The sequence below is a fragment of the Gallus gallus genome, chromosome 34 (assembly GCF_016699485.2).
Source record: "Gallus gallus isolate bGalGal1 chromosome 34, bGalGal1.mat.broiler.GRCg7b, whole genome shotgun sequence".
Classification (NCBI taxonomy): Eukaryota; Metazoa; Chordata; class Aves; order Galliformes; family Phasianidae; genus Gallus; species Gallus gallus.
In genome coordinates this window covers 1,006,093-1,021,622 of record NC_052565.1, presented here as the reverse complement: position 1 = coordinate 1,021,622, position 15,530 = coordinate 1,006,093, and the positions used below count along the sequence as shown (strand labels likewise).

Genomic DNA, 15,530 nt, shown 5'->3' with positions numbered 1-15,530 from the left:
CCCTCTCCCGTCGCCCCCCGCGCGGCGCGGCGCAGCGCCCCCCGGCGGCGCGGAGGTGGCGGCGGCGGCGGTCGGAGCGCGGCGGGGATGAGCGAGGAGGGGGCGGGCGGCGGGGCCAGGCGGAGCGGCGGCTTCCCCAGGTATGGGGGCAGCGGGACCCCCCCCCCCGACCGCGACCCCCGCCCCCTCCTCCGCCCCCTCCGTCCCTCCCGGGGGCACCGGGCCCGCGCGGGGCCCGGCGGTGTGCGGCGGCGGACGCTGCGGCCCTCTGCGCCCCCCCCATCCCGGGCCTGAGGCCTCCAACCCCTCCGTGTGCCGCCCCGCCCTGCGCGCCCCCCGGCACTGCGTTACCCCCCCTCATCCCCCCCGAGGTCCCTCCATACTGTGCTCCCCGCAGCCCCAACCCGGATGGTTCCGTCCTCACCTTCCCAGCCGTGCTGCCCCACAGCCCCATATTCCCCCACAGCCCCATATCCCCTCACCCCCATATCCCCCCACACCCCCCTATCCCCACCCTTACTGTCCCCATTCCCCCTCCACGTCCCCTCTGTGTGCCGCCCCCTCCCCGCATAGCAGTGCCGTCCCCGCGCTGAGTGCCACCACCCCATCCCCATCCCCTCACCCCACACAGCGGTGCCACCCCGTCCCCGTATCCACCCCATCCCCTCCTCTCCCTGTGTCCCCCTCCCCACATCCCTCTCCCTGTGTCCCCACTCCCCCTCCCCATATCCCCCTCCTCACCTCCCCACACCCCCTCCACGTCCCATCCCCTTGTGCCCATCCTCGTGTCCTCCCTCCCCACGTCCCCATCCCTACGTGCCCACCCCACACCCCATCCCCGCGTCCCTCTCCCCATATCCCCCTCCTCATCTCCCCACATCCCATCCCTGTGTCCCCCTCCCCTTTTCCCCTCACTCCGTCCCCATGCTCCCCTCTCTATATCCCCCTCTATGTCCCCACCCCCTCCCCGTGTCCCCACCCCCCCGTGCCCACCCCACACCCCATATCCCCGCGTCCCCCACCCCGCACCCCCTCCCGTCTCACTGTGGGGTGCAGCCCTGTCCGCAGCCTGGAGCAGATGCTGGCCTCCAGCCCCGGGAAGACCCCCATCAGCCTCCTGCAGGAGTATGGCACACGCATAGGGCGCACCCCGGGCTACGACCTGCTGAAGGCAGAGGGCCAGGCACACCAGCCCAACTTCACCTTCCGTGTCACCGTCGGCGACGTCAGCTGCACCGGTGGGTCCTGAGGGTGCCCCACAGCACCCCGTGGTACCCCAGGGCACCTCACAGTGCCCCACGGCGCCCCACAGATCTCCCTCCGTTAGGCTCTGTGGGGATGCTGTGGGACGGGGGTTGGTGTGGGATGGGCTGGGGAGTGTGGGTATAAAGTGGGTCCTGAGGGCTGGGATTCCCCCATAACCCCGTGCCTGGGACATATGGGGGCATCCCTGGAGGTCCCAGCATTGGGTTGCGCCTTGGGGAGCCCCAGAGACCCTAAAAGTGCATCCTTTGGTAGAAGAGGGAGGGGGTCCTCTGGTATCCACATGCTCGGGGCAGACCAGAGCCCCCTGAGACCCCCAAAAGTGGTTCCTGGGACTCCCCAGGACCCCCATACTCAGGGTACCCACAGAGCCCAGTGCCTGACCCCCAGCACTCTTCCCCCCCCTTTCCTCCCCCCATCCCCTCACCACTCAGTCTGGAAGCCCCCACCATCACCCTCACTTTCCCCAAGACTTGAGGGGGTCCTCAGCCATCCAACCCCATCTCTTGAGCTCTGTGGGGTTTGGGAGGGGGGGGGGGACATTCCAGCTGCCCCTCACCCCACTCAGCTGCTGTCCCCCCCCCAGGGCAGGGACCCAGCAAGAAGGCGGCGAAGCACAAAGCAGCGGAGGTGGCCCTGAAGCTGCTGAAGGGGGGGGACATGCTGGAGCCCGGCGCCCCCGAGGAGCCCAGGTTGGGGGCCCAGGGGGGCTGATGGGGGTCAGAGGGAACTTTTGAGGGGGGGGGGGCTGGAGGCATCTGCGGGTGGCTCAGGGGTTTCGGGGTGGGAGGAGGGGGCTTTGGGGTGACCTGGAAGGGTTTTGGGTACCTGTGGGAGGCATTGGGGAGGTTCTGGGGTGCATGGAGAGTGGTAGGGGGCACCCAAAGGGAATTTGGGGGTATGTAGGGTGGCTGGGGGGGGTATGGGGGCTTAGGGGTCAGAATCAAGGCTACTTGGTAGGATTGGGGGGTTGGGGTTGTGTGGGAGGGGGGTTAAGAGGCTCTGGATGGGTCTGGGGGTTTGTGGGAGCATTGAGAATTGTTCTGGGGGGAGCCAGGAGAACTGGGGGTGCCTGGAGGGGGTCCAGGGGGAACTGGGGATCCCTGTCACGATTTGGAGGGAGGTTTGGGGCTGGGGGGGGCGGCTCGGGCGTTAACGTGTCACCTTCTGTTCCCAAGCTCTCCTTTCCCCCCAGAGCCCCTGGCAGAGCCCGGCCCCACAGCTGCCCCCCCGGCCCCCGCTGTGCCCCCACCTTCCCCCAGGTCAGGGGGTGGGGGGCACCAAGCCCCCCCCAGCTCCCAGCACCCCGATACCCCTCCCCGCCCCCCCGAACTGGGGTTCTTGGCCAGGGGGTGGGGGGGTCCTGGATGCCCCTCTCACGTTGTGCCCCTCTGCCCCACACAGGGGTACCCCCCTGGAGGTGAAGGCGCCCGTGCCCCCCCCACAGTCGGAGTGTAACCCCGTGGGGGCTCTGCAGGTGGGTGAGGGGTTCCCCGGGGGCTGCTTTGGGGCTGGGGGGGTTGTTTTGAGGGGGTGGGGGGAGGTGTCCTTATTGGGGACCATTCTTGGGTGTGGTTGGGCCGGTTTTGGGGGTGGCTGTCCCCCTTTTTGGGGTGGCCGTATCCATTTTTGGGGTGCCCATACCCATTTTGGGCACTGGCAATCCCTGTTAAGAACCACTGGGGGGGGGGGGGGGGGGGATACCCACACCTATTGTGGGTAAGGGGGGGGGGGCTGTGACATTTTAGTGTCCCCTCTTTGCGTGTGTGCCCATTCTCAGCGTGGCTGCCCCCATTCTCCCCACCTCCCCACCCATTTTGGGGCCGTTTCTCCCCAATTTGGGGCCATACCCTCCCTGACCCCCCCCCTTTCTTTTCCCCTCCGTGCCCCCCCCCCCCCAGGAGCTGGTGGTGCAGAAGGGTTGGCGCCTGCCCGAATACACGGTGACCCAGGAGTCGGGGCCGGCGCACCGCAAGGAGTTCACCATGACGTGCCGCGTGGAGCGCTTCGTGGAGATCGGTGTGTGGGGCACAGTGTGGGCTGCAGACACAACTTCGGGGGCAGGGGGGGGGCACTCAGCTCACCCCAATGTGCCCCCCCCCCCCTGCAGGCAGCGGCACCTCAAAGAAGCTGGCGAAGCGCAACGCGGCCGCCAAGATGTTGGTGCGCATCCACAACGTCCCCATGGAGCCGCGTGAGGGCAGCGAGGCTGAGGTGGAGGAGGATCAGTTCTGCATGGTATGGGGGGTGGGGGCACACGGAGACCCCCGGGGGGGGTCGTTGGGGCTCTGCGCTCCGTTTCAGGACGTGGGGAATGCAGATGGTTAAAGCTGGGGGGGGGGGGGTGGAAGTGTGGGGGATGCTCTCTGAATTTGGGGTCTCCGGGAGGTTGGGGGGGGTTCTGCAGTCCTTAAACCCCCGTGTACCCGGGGGGGGCCCTACCTGGGGGTCCCAACCACCCTCACGTCCCAACTGCTCCCACATGGGGACCCCCAGGGCTCCCTTTTGTCCCCCAGTTGTCCTCATGAGGGCAGCAGCGGTGTCTGAGTGTCCGTGTCCCCACAGCGTCCCCAGAATGGGGTCCCCGTGGTTCCTGAGCACCCCCCAACCTCAAACGTGTCCTTGTATGGCGGTCCTGGTAGTCCCTCAGCCCCCCGTGTCCCCAGGGGCGTCCCTATATGGGGGTCCCTCCTGTTCCATGAGCTCCCCCGTGTCCCCAGGGGTGTCCCCATATGGGGGTCCCTCCTGTTCCATGAGCCCCCCCAGGGGCGTCCTCACAGGGAGGTCCCCACAGTCCCTGTTCCCCCCTCCCTTCTCCCTCCCAAAAGGGGGGGGTCCCCACTCTCTGCCCCCTCCCCCCAGGCGGGTCCTCGGCTGGAGGGGCTGCGGGGCCGCACTCCGGGCTGCACGTGGGATTCCCTGCGCAACTCCGCGGGCGAGAAGATCGTGCAGCTGCGGAGCCACCCGTTGGCAGCCATGGGCGCGGGCGCCTGCGCGCTGCTGCAGGAGCTGTCCGAGGAGCAGAGCTTCGCCATCAGTTACCTCGACATCGGTGAGCCCCCCCCGCCCCAGCCGTGTCCCAGCTCCGGGCTGAGCGACCCCAATCCTCCACCCGCGGCTGCCCCAACTCTGGGCTGAGGGACAACTGGGGGGGGGGTGGGGGTCTCAGGGTGACGCTGTGCCCCCCCCCCCCCCCCCCTCCTTCTCCTCCCCCCCCTCAGATGCGCTGAGTCTCAGCGGGCTGCACCAATGCCTGGTAGAGCTGTCCACGCAGCCGGCCACCGTCTGCCACGGCGCTGCCCCCTCCCGCGACGGCGCCCGCTCCCACGCTGCCCGCAACGCCCTCCAATACCTCCGCATCATGGCGGGGGGCAAATGAGCCCCCACCCCCCGCCCGGATGGACCCCCGGCACCCGGAGCCCCCTGGATGGAGCCGGGGATGCACAGACGGACCCACGGACGGATGGACGGACGGAGCCACAAAGCGACACGTGGACACCCCCACGGACAGCCGGACCCACCAACGCGCCCTGTGGGCACCCGGACGGACCGTCAGCCATTGCGACAGACGCACGGACGGACATTCGGGCCCTGGATGGACCTCAGGGCTGGGGGGACCTCTGCTCTGCCCCCCACCCCCAGGTGGGTCCCCGGGCACAGGCAGCCCCCAGGAATAAAGCTGGGGGGGTTTGTAACTCCCCGTGTTGGTGCGTTCTTTGGGGGGCTGCGGGGGGGGGGGGAAGGAGTCCACGGGGGGCACTTATGGGGCAGGAAGGGGACGCTTCCCCTCCACCTCCCCCTGCATCTCTCCCTGCCTGGGGCAAAACCACTGCGAGCGTCCAGGCTTTGGTGGCACCACTTTATTGGGTGACCCACGGACAGACGGACTCACACAGACCCATGCAGGCGGACGGACCCACGGACAGCTCCGGGGACGGACGCTCAGCGGCGGCGGCCGAAGCGCTGCGGTGTGGCCATGGTCCAGAATGGAGCAGAGGGGGGATCCCAACTGCGGGGGCTGAGCCACGAAGGGGCCCCCGGCCCACGGGGAAACCTGCGGGGAGGGGAGAGACTGACGGCCACCGGGGGACGGACGGACAGATGGGGATGGACAGAAAGGGGATGGACGAACGGACGGATGGGTGGGCAAGGATGGACATTGGGATGGAGGGAGGACGGACGGACAGACAGGGATTGTTGGACAGAATGGACAGACAGAAATGGATGGCGACAAAGCAACGGACAGCCATGGGAAGTTGGGGACAGACAGCAATGGGTGCAGAGGGGGATGGCAGAGGACAGACGGACAAAGGGATGGATGGGGACAGCCAGGAGGCGGTGGGAACAGCGAAAGGTGGATGAAGGGAGACTGAGTCGGTGCTGAGGAGGGGGACGGACGGACAGATGGGACAGACAGGGATGGTGCGATGACACCGCTGGGGGCGGACACACGCGGGACACACGGACACGGCACCACGCGCACCCTTCGGGACCCCCCCACCCCCACATCCTCCATACCCCCGACGTCCCCCCCCCCCCCCCCCCGCTGCCCCCCACCCCCCTCACCTCTGCGGCTGCAGCTCCGGGGCCGCGCCGTGCCGGGAGCGCCCCATGGAGCGGAGCAGAGCGCTCAGAGCGGACGGACCCGACGGGGCGGCGGCACCGGGACCGCCCGGCAGCGGATCGGGCCGGGGGGGGTCGGGACACGCGCGGGCGGTGCGATCGGCCCCGAGCAGCAGCAGCAGCAGCGCCAACACCGCCCGCGCTGCCATCGCCGCCGCCGCCCCCCGACCGCCGCCCTCCGCCTCTTATAGACGGGGCCGCAGCCCCGGGAGCGGCCGGGGGGGTCCCGGGGGACGGGATGGGATGGGATGGGGGGGGGGGGGGCGGTCTCGGCTCTCCGTTAATTGAAGTCATTTCGCAGCCGCGACAGCAGCCGCGGGGTGGGCGATGATGGGACGGGCGGGGATAGGAGGGGGGGCGGCACTGAGACGGCGGACCCGACAGCTGTGCGCCCCCCGCAGCCTTCCGATCTCGGGGCGCCCTCCACTCTCCATCCCCACAACACCCCCCCCCCCCCCGCCCCGAGACCCCCCCGGCTCCCCCCCCCCCCCCCCCTTTCCGCCGCTCTCTGTCCCCACCCCGCGGCCGCGCAGCGCTCCCGCAGCCCCGACGGGGCGGCCCCGAACTCCGCAATGGATCCCCCGGACAGCAGTGCCCCCCCGGGGGGGGTGACGGCCATAAACGCCCCCCAGGGCGGTGACCCCCCCTCCCCCCTCCCCCGCAGCACACAGCGGCAGCCGCCACTCCTCGGTAACAGTTTAATGTCGTATCTGCAGCATAAATAAAGGCACATGAACGCCGTTCCCCCCGCGCCCCCCCGGGGCTGTGAGGTCCCGCTCACAGGGGCGGCCCTGGGGGGGCCGCGGGGGGGGGACGGCGCGAAAACCGTTGCGTAGCGTTAAGGGCTGCGCGTCCGTTCAGAAGTGATACACGTCTATATAGGTCTGGATATACTCATAATATGCGGGTCTGTATATACTACACCTCGTGGTTACGCGTACTTTTTCTTTCGGGGGGGGGGGGTGGGGGGGTCTTTTTTCTCTTGGCTTCTTCCATTATTGATCGTCAGAGCTGAGGGGGTCCCTCCGTCGCCTCCAAATGAATGGGGATCCAAAGGGGATCGGGGCAGGAAGGGACACAACGGGCAGCTCCGGCCCAAAGCTGGGGGGGGTCGGGGGGGCACAGAGGGGTTTAAGGCACCGCAAAGGGCGGGGGGGGGGGCAAAGCAGAAATCCTTCATCCCAGAGCAGAAGTGGGGCCGTCCTCTCCCCCCCCCTCAAAGTCCTGGAGCTGAGCTGGGAGGACGGGCAGACGCCCACCCTGGGGGGGTGGGAGGGGGGGGAGAGGAGGAGGGAACCCAAAACCCAACCCGGAGTGCCACAGAACCCCGAATTGACGGCGTTGGGACGCTGCGCCCCCCAGGATGGGGATGGGGATGGGGTGGGATTGGGGGATGGGGGGGGGGGGGGGTGCCCGCGTTTATCCGACGCGCCCACGTGGGGCCTTCACTGCACTTCAGGGCCGGGGTCTGCCGAACGCACGCGGAGGTGGCGCGGGGTGCGGGTCGGGGTCGGGGCTGCCACGAGGAGCGCGTCGGGCTGAGCGCTGGAAAAGCCTTTTTGGGGCCGTGAGCGAAGCCGGAGGCGCTGCGGGCCCTCCGCTGTGCCGCCCTGCAGAGCTCCGGGCACAGCGGTGGCGCTGAGGGTCGGGAATGGGGACAGCGGAGCCGCTCTCCTCCATCAGTCCGTGCGCTCCCGTCGCGGTCCGCAGCTTGGAGGAGCTGCTGAGCCGCCGTCAGCGCCGCGCAGCGCACAGCCGATACGGGCAGAGGGAGTCGGGAGAAGACGGGGTGGGGATGGGGGGCAGAACGGAGCCCGGGAATGGGATGGGAACCCACGGCCGCAGAGGGGCCGCAACATCGCTTTGGGTTCGGCTGTCCCGGAGCGGCGCTGAGCGCCGAACTCAGCTCCAAAGTGGCAAAGTGCGACCTGAGGGGGCAGAGCTCGGAAGGGGGGGGGGGTAGGGGGGGACACAGAGCTGTGTGTGTGTGGGTGGGGGTCCCATAGGAGCCCTTCGCTTCCGAAATACCGACCGCATCCCCAACGCCGACCCCATCCCGGCCACGGGGAGCACAACTGCAGCTCTCAGCGCTGCGCGGCCGCACTCCGCCCGGTTCAGAAGAGCAGAATGGGGATGGAGAGGGAAAGGTCCGGGCGAAGCAGCAGCGCCCCCACGTGCCCCCCCCCCCATCTCCTCCTCCCCCCCCCTCCCCCCACCTCGGAAGAGGCAACGATGCGTGATTTAAGGCCACCAACGTGAGGTCACCGCGATCGTCGGCCGCGCAGCGGGGCTGGGAGCGCCGGGCTCACAATGCAGGAAACCCACAGCACCGCACAGCGCCCATCCCGGCTGCAGCTCCCGGCGCGGCGCCGAGCTCCGAATCCGTCCCTGGAGGAGCCCAACCCGCAGCCCTCCGCCGGCAGCTCCGCGCAGTGCGGGGCAGCGCCGGGAGCGAAACCTCGCGGCCCCCGCAGGGCTCCGCTTTGCCGGCAGCGGAAGCGCCGGAGGGATCCGCCCGGAGCGGAGCTGTAGTGTTAACGGGAGCCGAAAGCAAAACCTCGGGAGGTGCCCTCAAAGTGCGGCCGTGCGCCTTCGGGTGGCGCATCCGGGGCTTTGGGGGGGCCGCCCCCGCGCGGGGGGTGCAGCGTCAGAAGCACCGCGGCTGCCCTTCACTCGCTTCAAAACAAAGAAAACCGAACCCCAAATCCGCGCCGTCCCGCAGGGGGGGGGGGGGACGTTGGGGCCACGCGCATCATCTGCCCGCAGACTGCGACTGTGGGGCCATGATGACGTGCGGCTGCAGGGGCAGGGCCAGCTCTGTCCTTTGGTTCGCCATCTGCGTCAGCACCGACGTGGCCACGGCCTCGGCTGCCGAGCGGACGCTGAGCCCATTGGGGGAGGCGGTGACGGAGCTGTGCTGGATGACGGGCGCTGGGGAGCCGGTGGGCTCGGAGCTCTCCTTGGGGCTTTCTGTGGGGGAGAGACGGGGGAAAGGTGGTTGGGGAACTGTCCCGTGGCTGTGGGGTCTTTAAGGACCATCCAACCCACCCATCCCATGGTTCTGTGACATTTAAGGACCATCCAACCCACCCATTCCATGGTTCTATGACCTTTAAGGACCTTCCCAACCCACCCATCCCATGGTTCTGTGACCTTTAAGGACCCTCCCAACCCAACCATTCCATGGTTCTATAATCTTTAAGGACCTTTCCAACCCAACCACCCCACGGCTCTGGGACCTTCAAGGACCCTTCCAATCCAACCATCCTATGGTTCTGTGATCTTTAAGGACCTTCCCAACCCACCCATCCCATGGTTCTGTGACCTTTAAGGACCCTCCCAACCCACCCATTCCATGGTTCTATGACCTTTAAGGACCTTCCCAACCCACCCATCCCATGGTTCTGTGACCTTTAAGGACCTTCCCAACCCACCCATCCCATGGTTCTGTGACCTTTAAGGACCCTCCCAACCCAACCACCCCACAGTTCTATGATCTTTGAGGACCTTCCCAACCCAACCATCCCAGTTCTTGGTTCTTTGACCTTTAAGGACCCTTCCAACCCATCCATGCTGTCATTCCATGGTTCTGTGATTCCTGAATGCTCACCTCTCAGCCCAGAACAGAAGGGCTGAGCCCAACAGGAGCCACAGCTCCACCCCAATCCCTCCTCTGAGACAACAACTGGGCAAAAGAGAGTGAGCACTGGAAGTGAAGCTGATGAAAGCCTCGATGCAACACTGCAATGGGAACTGTAAAGCTGGGAAGGGAATGGAGGGAATCCAGAGTCCTCCAAAGGTCTCTGCACACATGCAAAGCAATGAGGTAAGCAGCGGCCAGGCAGGCTGCCTAGATGAGGAGAGTGAAATAGGTGGTATAAAAAATAAGGGGAAGGGAAGGAAGAATATGAAAAGATAAAAATGAGGCCTTCAGCTTCCTAAGCCGAGCTGATGCCCATTGCAGGGAGGAGATCTGGAGCCCCAGGATGTCACTGACAGATCCTGCCCGTTCCTGACTCTGCTTTCAGGGCAGTGATGGCTTTCATCTTTAAAGACACGGATTGCTCTGAGTGCTGCCCAGGGCTGCTGCGTGGGTGCAACGTCCCCCAGTGCAGGGATGGGGTCCAAAAAGGCCACGGTGAGGCTGCACCATGGAGACAGCGGTCAGGGGGTGATGGGGCAGAGCCTGAGGCAAAGGTTCCCCCCTTTTGTGCCCCCCTGTGGTTGAACCTCCTGACAGCAGCAGCAGCAGCAGCAGCAGCAGGCACCACTCACCGAGGTAGCCCTGGGTCTTCTTCTGCAGCGCGGTGACGGGGCAGTCCTTGTGAGCCAGCAGCAGCTGCTTCAGCTGAGCCACCTCATTCCTCAGCAGCGTCACTTCATTCTGCAATAGAAAGACACGGCCATGAGGACATGAGGACATGAGGACACGCTGCTGCCAGCCCGCCCTGCAGCCTCACTGCTTGGCGTTGAACCGGAGATGGTCTGAGGACACCAAAGCTTCTGGGTGGGGGAATCTGGTGACCAACCCATGACGTGATGCTCCCCGGAGCTGCCCCTCGCTGTGCTCTCTCTGCCCACCCCTTCCTGAGCCCCCACACCTTTCAGGTCCACTTCCAACCCCTGTGCAGCATAATCACCCCTGTATGGAAAGGTTTGGACAAACAGCTGAAACTCCGTCAGTTACGTTGCAGAACTGCCCAAGGAAACAGTTTCTATAATTACTTTGGGAAGAGGATGAAATGCCAGGATTGGTGCTACTGAAAAAAATTCCATTCCATGAATGGACAACCAGTGGGAGAAAAAGCCCAGAATGGACACGATTTGGTTTCTGCAGACCAACCCTTGGCCAATGCTGAGAGCATTAACGAGGGGGATAATTGCAAGAGGAGAAAGGCTCCGTTCAGCTGTTTTCAGATTTGCTGCACTTCTGTAGGCATGAGGGGTGCAGCCAGAAAGCTCCAATGCTCCACAAAAATCAGCGTGGCTGCAGCTGCAAAACCTCCCTGCTCAGCCCTCTGCCCCACGAAGGGAACCGGGGCTGCTGTGCTGACCCTGCGCCAGCAGAGAGCTCTCACCTACGGAGGGGAGACTTCCATCCCATAAATACAGCCGCTTTCAGCCCGTCCCCACCAGGAGGTGCTCTGTGCAGCTCCCCCCAGGGAACCATCAGCCCTCCTGGCCACCAGGGCACACTGCTGGCTCACGGTCCATCACCGCTCCGCTGTTGGCCAACCGTTGGTCAACCATTGGCCAACCAGGGCACCACTGGCCTTCTTGGCCACGAGGGCACACTGTTGGCTTGCGGTCAACCACTGGTCAATCATTGGCCTTCCTGGCCACCAGGGCGCACTGCTGGCTCGTGGTCCACTGGGACCCCCAGGTCCTTCTCCACAGAGCTCCCTTCCAGCAGCTCAGCCCCCGACCCGCACTGATGTGTGCGGAGCTCACTCCGGAGGGCAGCACCCAAAGGCGTTTTCCCTGCAGCCCGGGGATGGCGCTCCCTCGCAGTGACCGTCCCAGAGCGGCCGGGCTGAGCTCAGCCGTAATGGTTACATACTCACGCTCAGCTGGATGTTCTGCGTTGTGAGCTCCTCGGCTTTCTTCTCCAAGGAGGACACCCACAGCTTGCGTTTCTGCCGGCAGCGTGAGGCAGCAGCTCTGTTCCGCTCCAGGAACCGCTGCCGGCGCTCATCGGGGTCCTCATCCACCGTCCGCCTCCGCCGGCCGCCGGTGCTGGGGGTGGGTTGGGCAGGGGAAACCTGGAGATGGGGAAGAGATGCTGAAAGGGAGCACGCAGCTAACGGAGCCTGGAGCAAGCACTTCCCACCAGGTCTGGCAGAGGAGGTGTGGGGTCTCGGGGCAGGAGGGAAGAGGGATCTGCTTTGGGGATGGAAACCACGCGCCGTCTCCAGTTGGGTTCCATAACCACAGGCAGAGCACAAACAAACTGGTTTCTGAGTGGGCAATTTGCTTTCGAGATTAATTTGCTTTCCATTTTCTCCAAATGCCTTCAGCCAGACACAGCCCTGGAGGCAACGGGGAGGGAGGATTCTGTAGCTCCGCATCCCAGCCTCATTCCAGAACAAAGGAAATGGTGGGGAGGGCGCGGGGTCCCAACCCGGTGGGCTCTGCGGCTGCTGGGCTGTCAGGCAGCAGATGGATATTAAAGCTGACAGAGCAGGTGGCGGCGCTGATGGAGGGCTGGCATTTGGTGAGCTGGCAGGAGCTGCCGGGGCTGATTGCCTGAGAGGGGAGCGTTTAACCCTCGTAATTGAGCGGGGAGAAGGGAGCAAAATATCCTTTCGGAGCTCCAGCCCCCGTCAAGCAGATCAACGCCTTGGTGGAGTTTTCTGCCTGGTCTGAGAGCGTCAGTGCTGAAGCGGTGCTGGAAAAACAAAGTTGTTCACCCATGTAGCAAACCAGGAGGCTGCGAGGTTTGCTCCCCTCTCCCTGAGGCACAGTGACCCCCAGCACGGGGCTGGCAGCAGCAGACCTGAGGCTGAGCTGGCGATGGAGCGTCGGGGTGCTGGACGAGGATCTGGCTCTGCTCCGGGCGCGCGGTCACCATCGTGCTGGCTGAGCCCACCACCAGGCTGCTGCCGTTCAGCGAGGAAGACGCCGTCAAGCTGGCCTTCAGCCTCTGCCACAGGAGAACAAAGGACATCGGTCAGCCCTTCCCCGCTCTGCTGAGGCTTCGTGCAGCCCCTTCCCCCCCATGGAGCCAGGTGACCGAGGGGTGACAGCAGCCCATCCAAAGCCACCACCCCCACCAGGCAGCAGCTTCCAGCTCAGACAGCTGCCCGCACCCCCAAACTGACCCACAGCCTAGCGGGGCCACACGGGGCTGGGAAAAGGATGGTGGAGAGCCATCTCCTGCTCTGGGCAGCAGGGCAGGATGGCTCCCTTCATTCCTTGAGCATTCTGGGATACCTCACCCCGAGTGCAGCTCTGCCTGTGAGCCCTACAGACACCCGGCAGGGCGGGATGGGAGCAGTGGCAGTGTGGAACAGGGCAGGGGGCAGATCCGTAACCCCCCGTTCTGACCAAAAAACAACGGGGTTTCGCCGCCCTTTGTTCTAAAACGGAGGTGTTGTTTTCCACAGAACCCATGGCCCAGCTCCTCGCATTGCAGCACGGCATCTCTGCTCTTGGCTCTGCCTTCCCCAAGCCCACCTCCAGCCCATCTGTCACCTTGGAACCGCGAGCCGCAGCTCTGCGCAAAGCGCCGTGCAACGCTGAGCTCCGTCCCAGCAGCGCTGAGCGCCCCCCCTGCCGGGCAGAGCCGCAGCCACACCGACAGCCGATCCCGACAGCCGATCCCAGCCCGGGACGGGGCTCTGATTTCGGAGCAGCTCTTTGCAGAAGTCACGGGGAAAAAAAAGCCTCTGCGGAGGGGGCAGCGCGGGCGGAGCGCAGCGGGCGCAAAGGATGTGGTGCCACACTCACCATTTTGGCTTCCGAGTGCACGGGGAGACCCGGAGGGGAAACGGAGCCGCTGCTGCTGCTGGGCGGCCCGGGGATGCCGGGAATGTTGGGCACGATGGAGACGGGCCGGGCCAGCTGACGGGGAGGAACCGACGCAGCGTTAAGAGCCGCGGTGCCAACGCGCGCCGCGATAATTCCCCGACCGAGCGCATTCATCAGCCCCGACACATCCCGGCCTTTAACTGCCGCCATCCATCAGCGCCGCTGTCAGCCCGGGGCTCAGCCGCCCCTTCGGTGGCCACGGCTGCTGGTGAAGGATTGCCCGGCCGCGGCAGCCCCGCAGTTCCCCCCCTCCTCTCCCCATCCCGGGCGGGAACGGAGCGCTCCGATTCTCGGCAGCGCCGCACGGCTGAGCAGCGCCGGGGCCGCGTGGAAGCGTCTTGTCCTGCTGAGCCAAGGGCAGCTCTGCCCTCGCCAGAGGGACAACAGAACCTGCACTTGCGTTTGCACGCCGCTCAGGTCCGCTGTTGCAGAGCACTCAGCCGCAGGCCGTGCCCTCAGCCGGCAGCGCGGTGCAGATCTGCAGCCTGCAGCTGTGCCTGTCTGACACCGACCTGCCCGCAACCCGGGGCAGATTTGGCTGTGATTCGCTCCGAAGCCAAACGCACAGCAGGATCCGTGCCTGAGGGATGGAGGGGGGGGGGCGCTGAGGCTCTCGGGGGGGCTCGGAGCTGCTCCTGAGCTCTGCCCCACGGGCAATTCCCTGCGTGCAAAAAGCCCCGCGCGGGAGGAGAACATTTATTTGCACGGCGCTCCGGTGAGGCCGGGGGCGCTTTGCTGCCCGCACAGCGCAACGCGTTCCCTGCAAGCTCGGATGGCTCCGAGCGCAGAACGGGGCGGTAAGCGGCGCTCCTGCAGCTCCCAGCCCCGATCCGCGCTGTGAGCCGCCCGGCCGCACGGCTTCGCTTTTCCCCCACACCGGCCGCCCTCTGCTGCGACCGCCGCGTTATTACCGCGTTATTACCGCCCTGCCAGAGCTGCCCCCGCCCCCCCCCCAGCCCACCCTCCCCTCCCCTCCTACTCACGCCTTTTCTCACGCGGGGGGGGGGTTAAGTTTTAACTTTTGCAGAATGGAAGAGCCATCCCTTCCCCCCCCCCCTCCCGCCTGGCAGAGCCGTGCTGCGCTTCCCTTACCGATATCACAGACGGCATCTGCATGGGGGGGCCGGGCAGGACAGGCATGGTCTGCCCGTTTGGCAGCTGCACGACGAGCGGAAGGGAACCCGTGGGCGACCTGCAAAGACAGCCCCAGGGCTCGGGGGTTATTTGGGGCCGACGTCGTCCCGGCTGCACAAACGAACTGCGGGCCGTCCCCTTTCCGAAGGGCACGCTGTGAACTGGGGGGGTGTGCAAGGCGGGGGAGGAGGCGTTGGGGCCGGAGCCCCATTGCTACCACTGAAAACAAACACGGACTTTTTCCATTGCCGATCGCTCGGCCCCGCGGGCACACACAGCCCTGCCTCCATTTCAGAGCGCTGCGCTCAGGCGGTGCCCGTCCTGCACAGGGAAAGGGGGGGGCAAATGGAGCAACCGATGGGGACAGGAAGGAAAACGACCCTGGAGCTCCTCCTGCTCGGTGCAGCCGGGAGCAGAACGGCGTGGAGAGCAGCCGGGAGGGCGGCAGAGCTGCGGGGAGCGGAGGAAAAACGCTGCTCCCTCCTCCAGCCCAGCCCAGAGCAGCGCAGGGGATGGGGGATGCATGGAGCCGGCATGGAGCGACGGCGGGGTGGGGGGAGTGGGGTCAGAGCGGGGGGCTCTGCGTGCCCATAACTCAGGCTGGAATTTTTAAGGCTGCCCTGGGAACGCCAACGCTCGGCTCTCATTCATTTCTATTGGGCATCCCAAATCCTCCAGGCTGCTTTGAAAATCCCAGGCTAACAAGGCGAGCTGTGGGGAGGTCACAGCCCTCCCCTCCATCTCTGTCACGCTGACAACCCCCCCGCGGCCGCTGCGGCCCCACTATGGCTGCAGCCAACCCCACCCCCCCCCCCCCCCACGGAGCTCTGGGAGGGATCCGTCCCCGAGAGCTGCAGAGGACACAAAACCCCATTGAAGTCCAGATTGCTCTGTGCCAAACAGCCTGGGTTACAGGCAGAATGCAGGCAGAATAAGGGTGGGACGCAGGCAGGACACAGGCATCTCCCGAGGGCTGCAGC

At 66.0% G+C, this 15,530-nt stretch overlaps 3 protein-coding genes and 1 non-coding gene across 13 annotated transcripts in view; 1 reads left to right on the top strand and 3 right to left on the bottom strand.

Annotated features, from left to right (window-relative positions):
- On the top strand, positions 1-4,958 carry TARBP2 (TARBP2, RISC loading complex RNA binding subunit). 2 transcript variants are annotated; one of them, XM_015300348.4, is made up of 9 exons: positions 1-140; positions 1,057-1,238; positions 1,850-1,955; positions 2,442-2,525; positions 2,668-2,740; positions 3,165-3,282; positions 3,374-3,501; positions 4,126-4,315; positions 4,485-4,958. In XM_015300348.4, the coding sequence occupies exons 1-9, from the start codon at positions 88-90 to the stop codon at positions 4,640-4,642; spliced, it is 1,092 nt and encodes a 363-aa protein (XP_015155834.1). In that variant the 5' UTR covers positions 1-87; the 3' UTR covers positions 4,643-4,958. The 2 variants fall into 2 exon arrangements, with proteins under 2 accessions (XP_015155834.1, XP_015155835.1); XM_015300349.4 differs by lacking the exon at positions 2,442-2,525.
- A 150-nt stretch (positions 4,959-5,108) lies between these two features.
- Positions 5,109-6,317, bottom strand: NPFF (neuropeptide FF-amide peptide precursor). Its single transcript, XM_015300326.3, has 2 exons — positions 5,830-6,317; positions 5,109-5,317 (listed from the first exon to the last, which is right to left on the bottom strand). Exons 1-2 carry the CDS (start codon positions 6,033-6,035, stop codon positions 5,206-5,208), a joined length of 318 nt encoding a protein of 105 aa, XP_015155812.1. The 5' UTR covers positions 6,036-6,317; the 3' UTR covers positions 5,109-5,205.
- Positions 6,318-6,570: 253 nt separating this feature from the next.
- Positions 6,571-15,530, bottom strand: part of ATF7 (activating transcription factor 7) — a 46,526-nt gene continuing 37,566 nt past the window's right edge. For all 9 annotated transcript variants that reach the window (XM_046904995.1, XM_046904991.1, XM_046904994.1 and 6 more), the window contains 6 exons: positions 14,509-14,608; positions 13,336-13,449; positions 12,383-12,529; positions 11,451-11,648; positions 10,162-10,270; positions 6,571-8,856 (listed from right to left, as the gene is read on the bottom strand). In XM_046904995.1, the coding sequence (XP_046760951.1) occupies positions 8,639-8,856; positions 10,162-10,270; positions 11,451-11,648; positions 12,383-12,529; positions 13,336-13,449; positions 14,509-14,608 (886 nt within the window). In that variant the 3' untranslated portion in view covers positions 6,571-8,638. The remainder of the gene's footprint in view (positions 8,857-10,161; positions 10,271-11,450; positions 11,649-12,382; positions 12,530-13,335; positions 13,450-14,508; positions 14,609-15,530) is intronic.
- On the bottom strand, positions 14,194-14,255 carry MIR7477 (microRNA 7477). Its single transcript, NR_105644.1, has one exon. It is a non-coding gene; the product is annotated as a microRNA 7477 (primary transcript).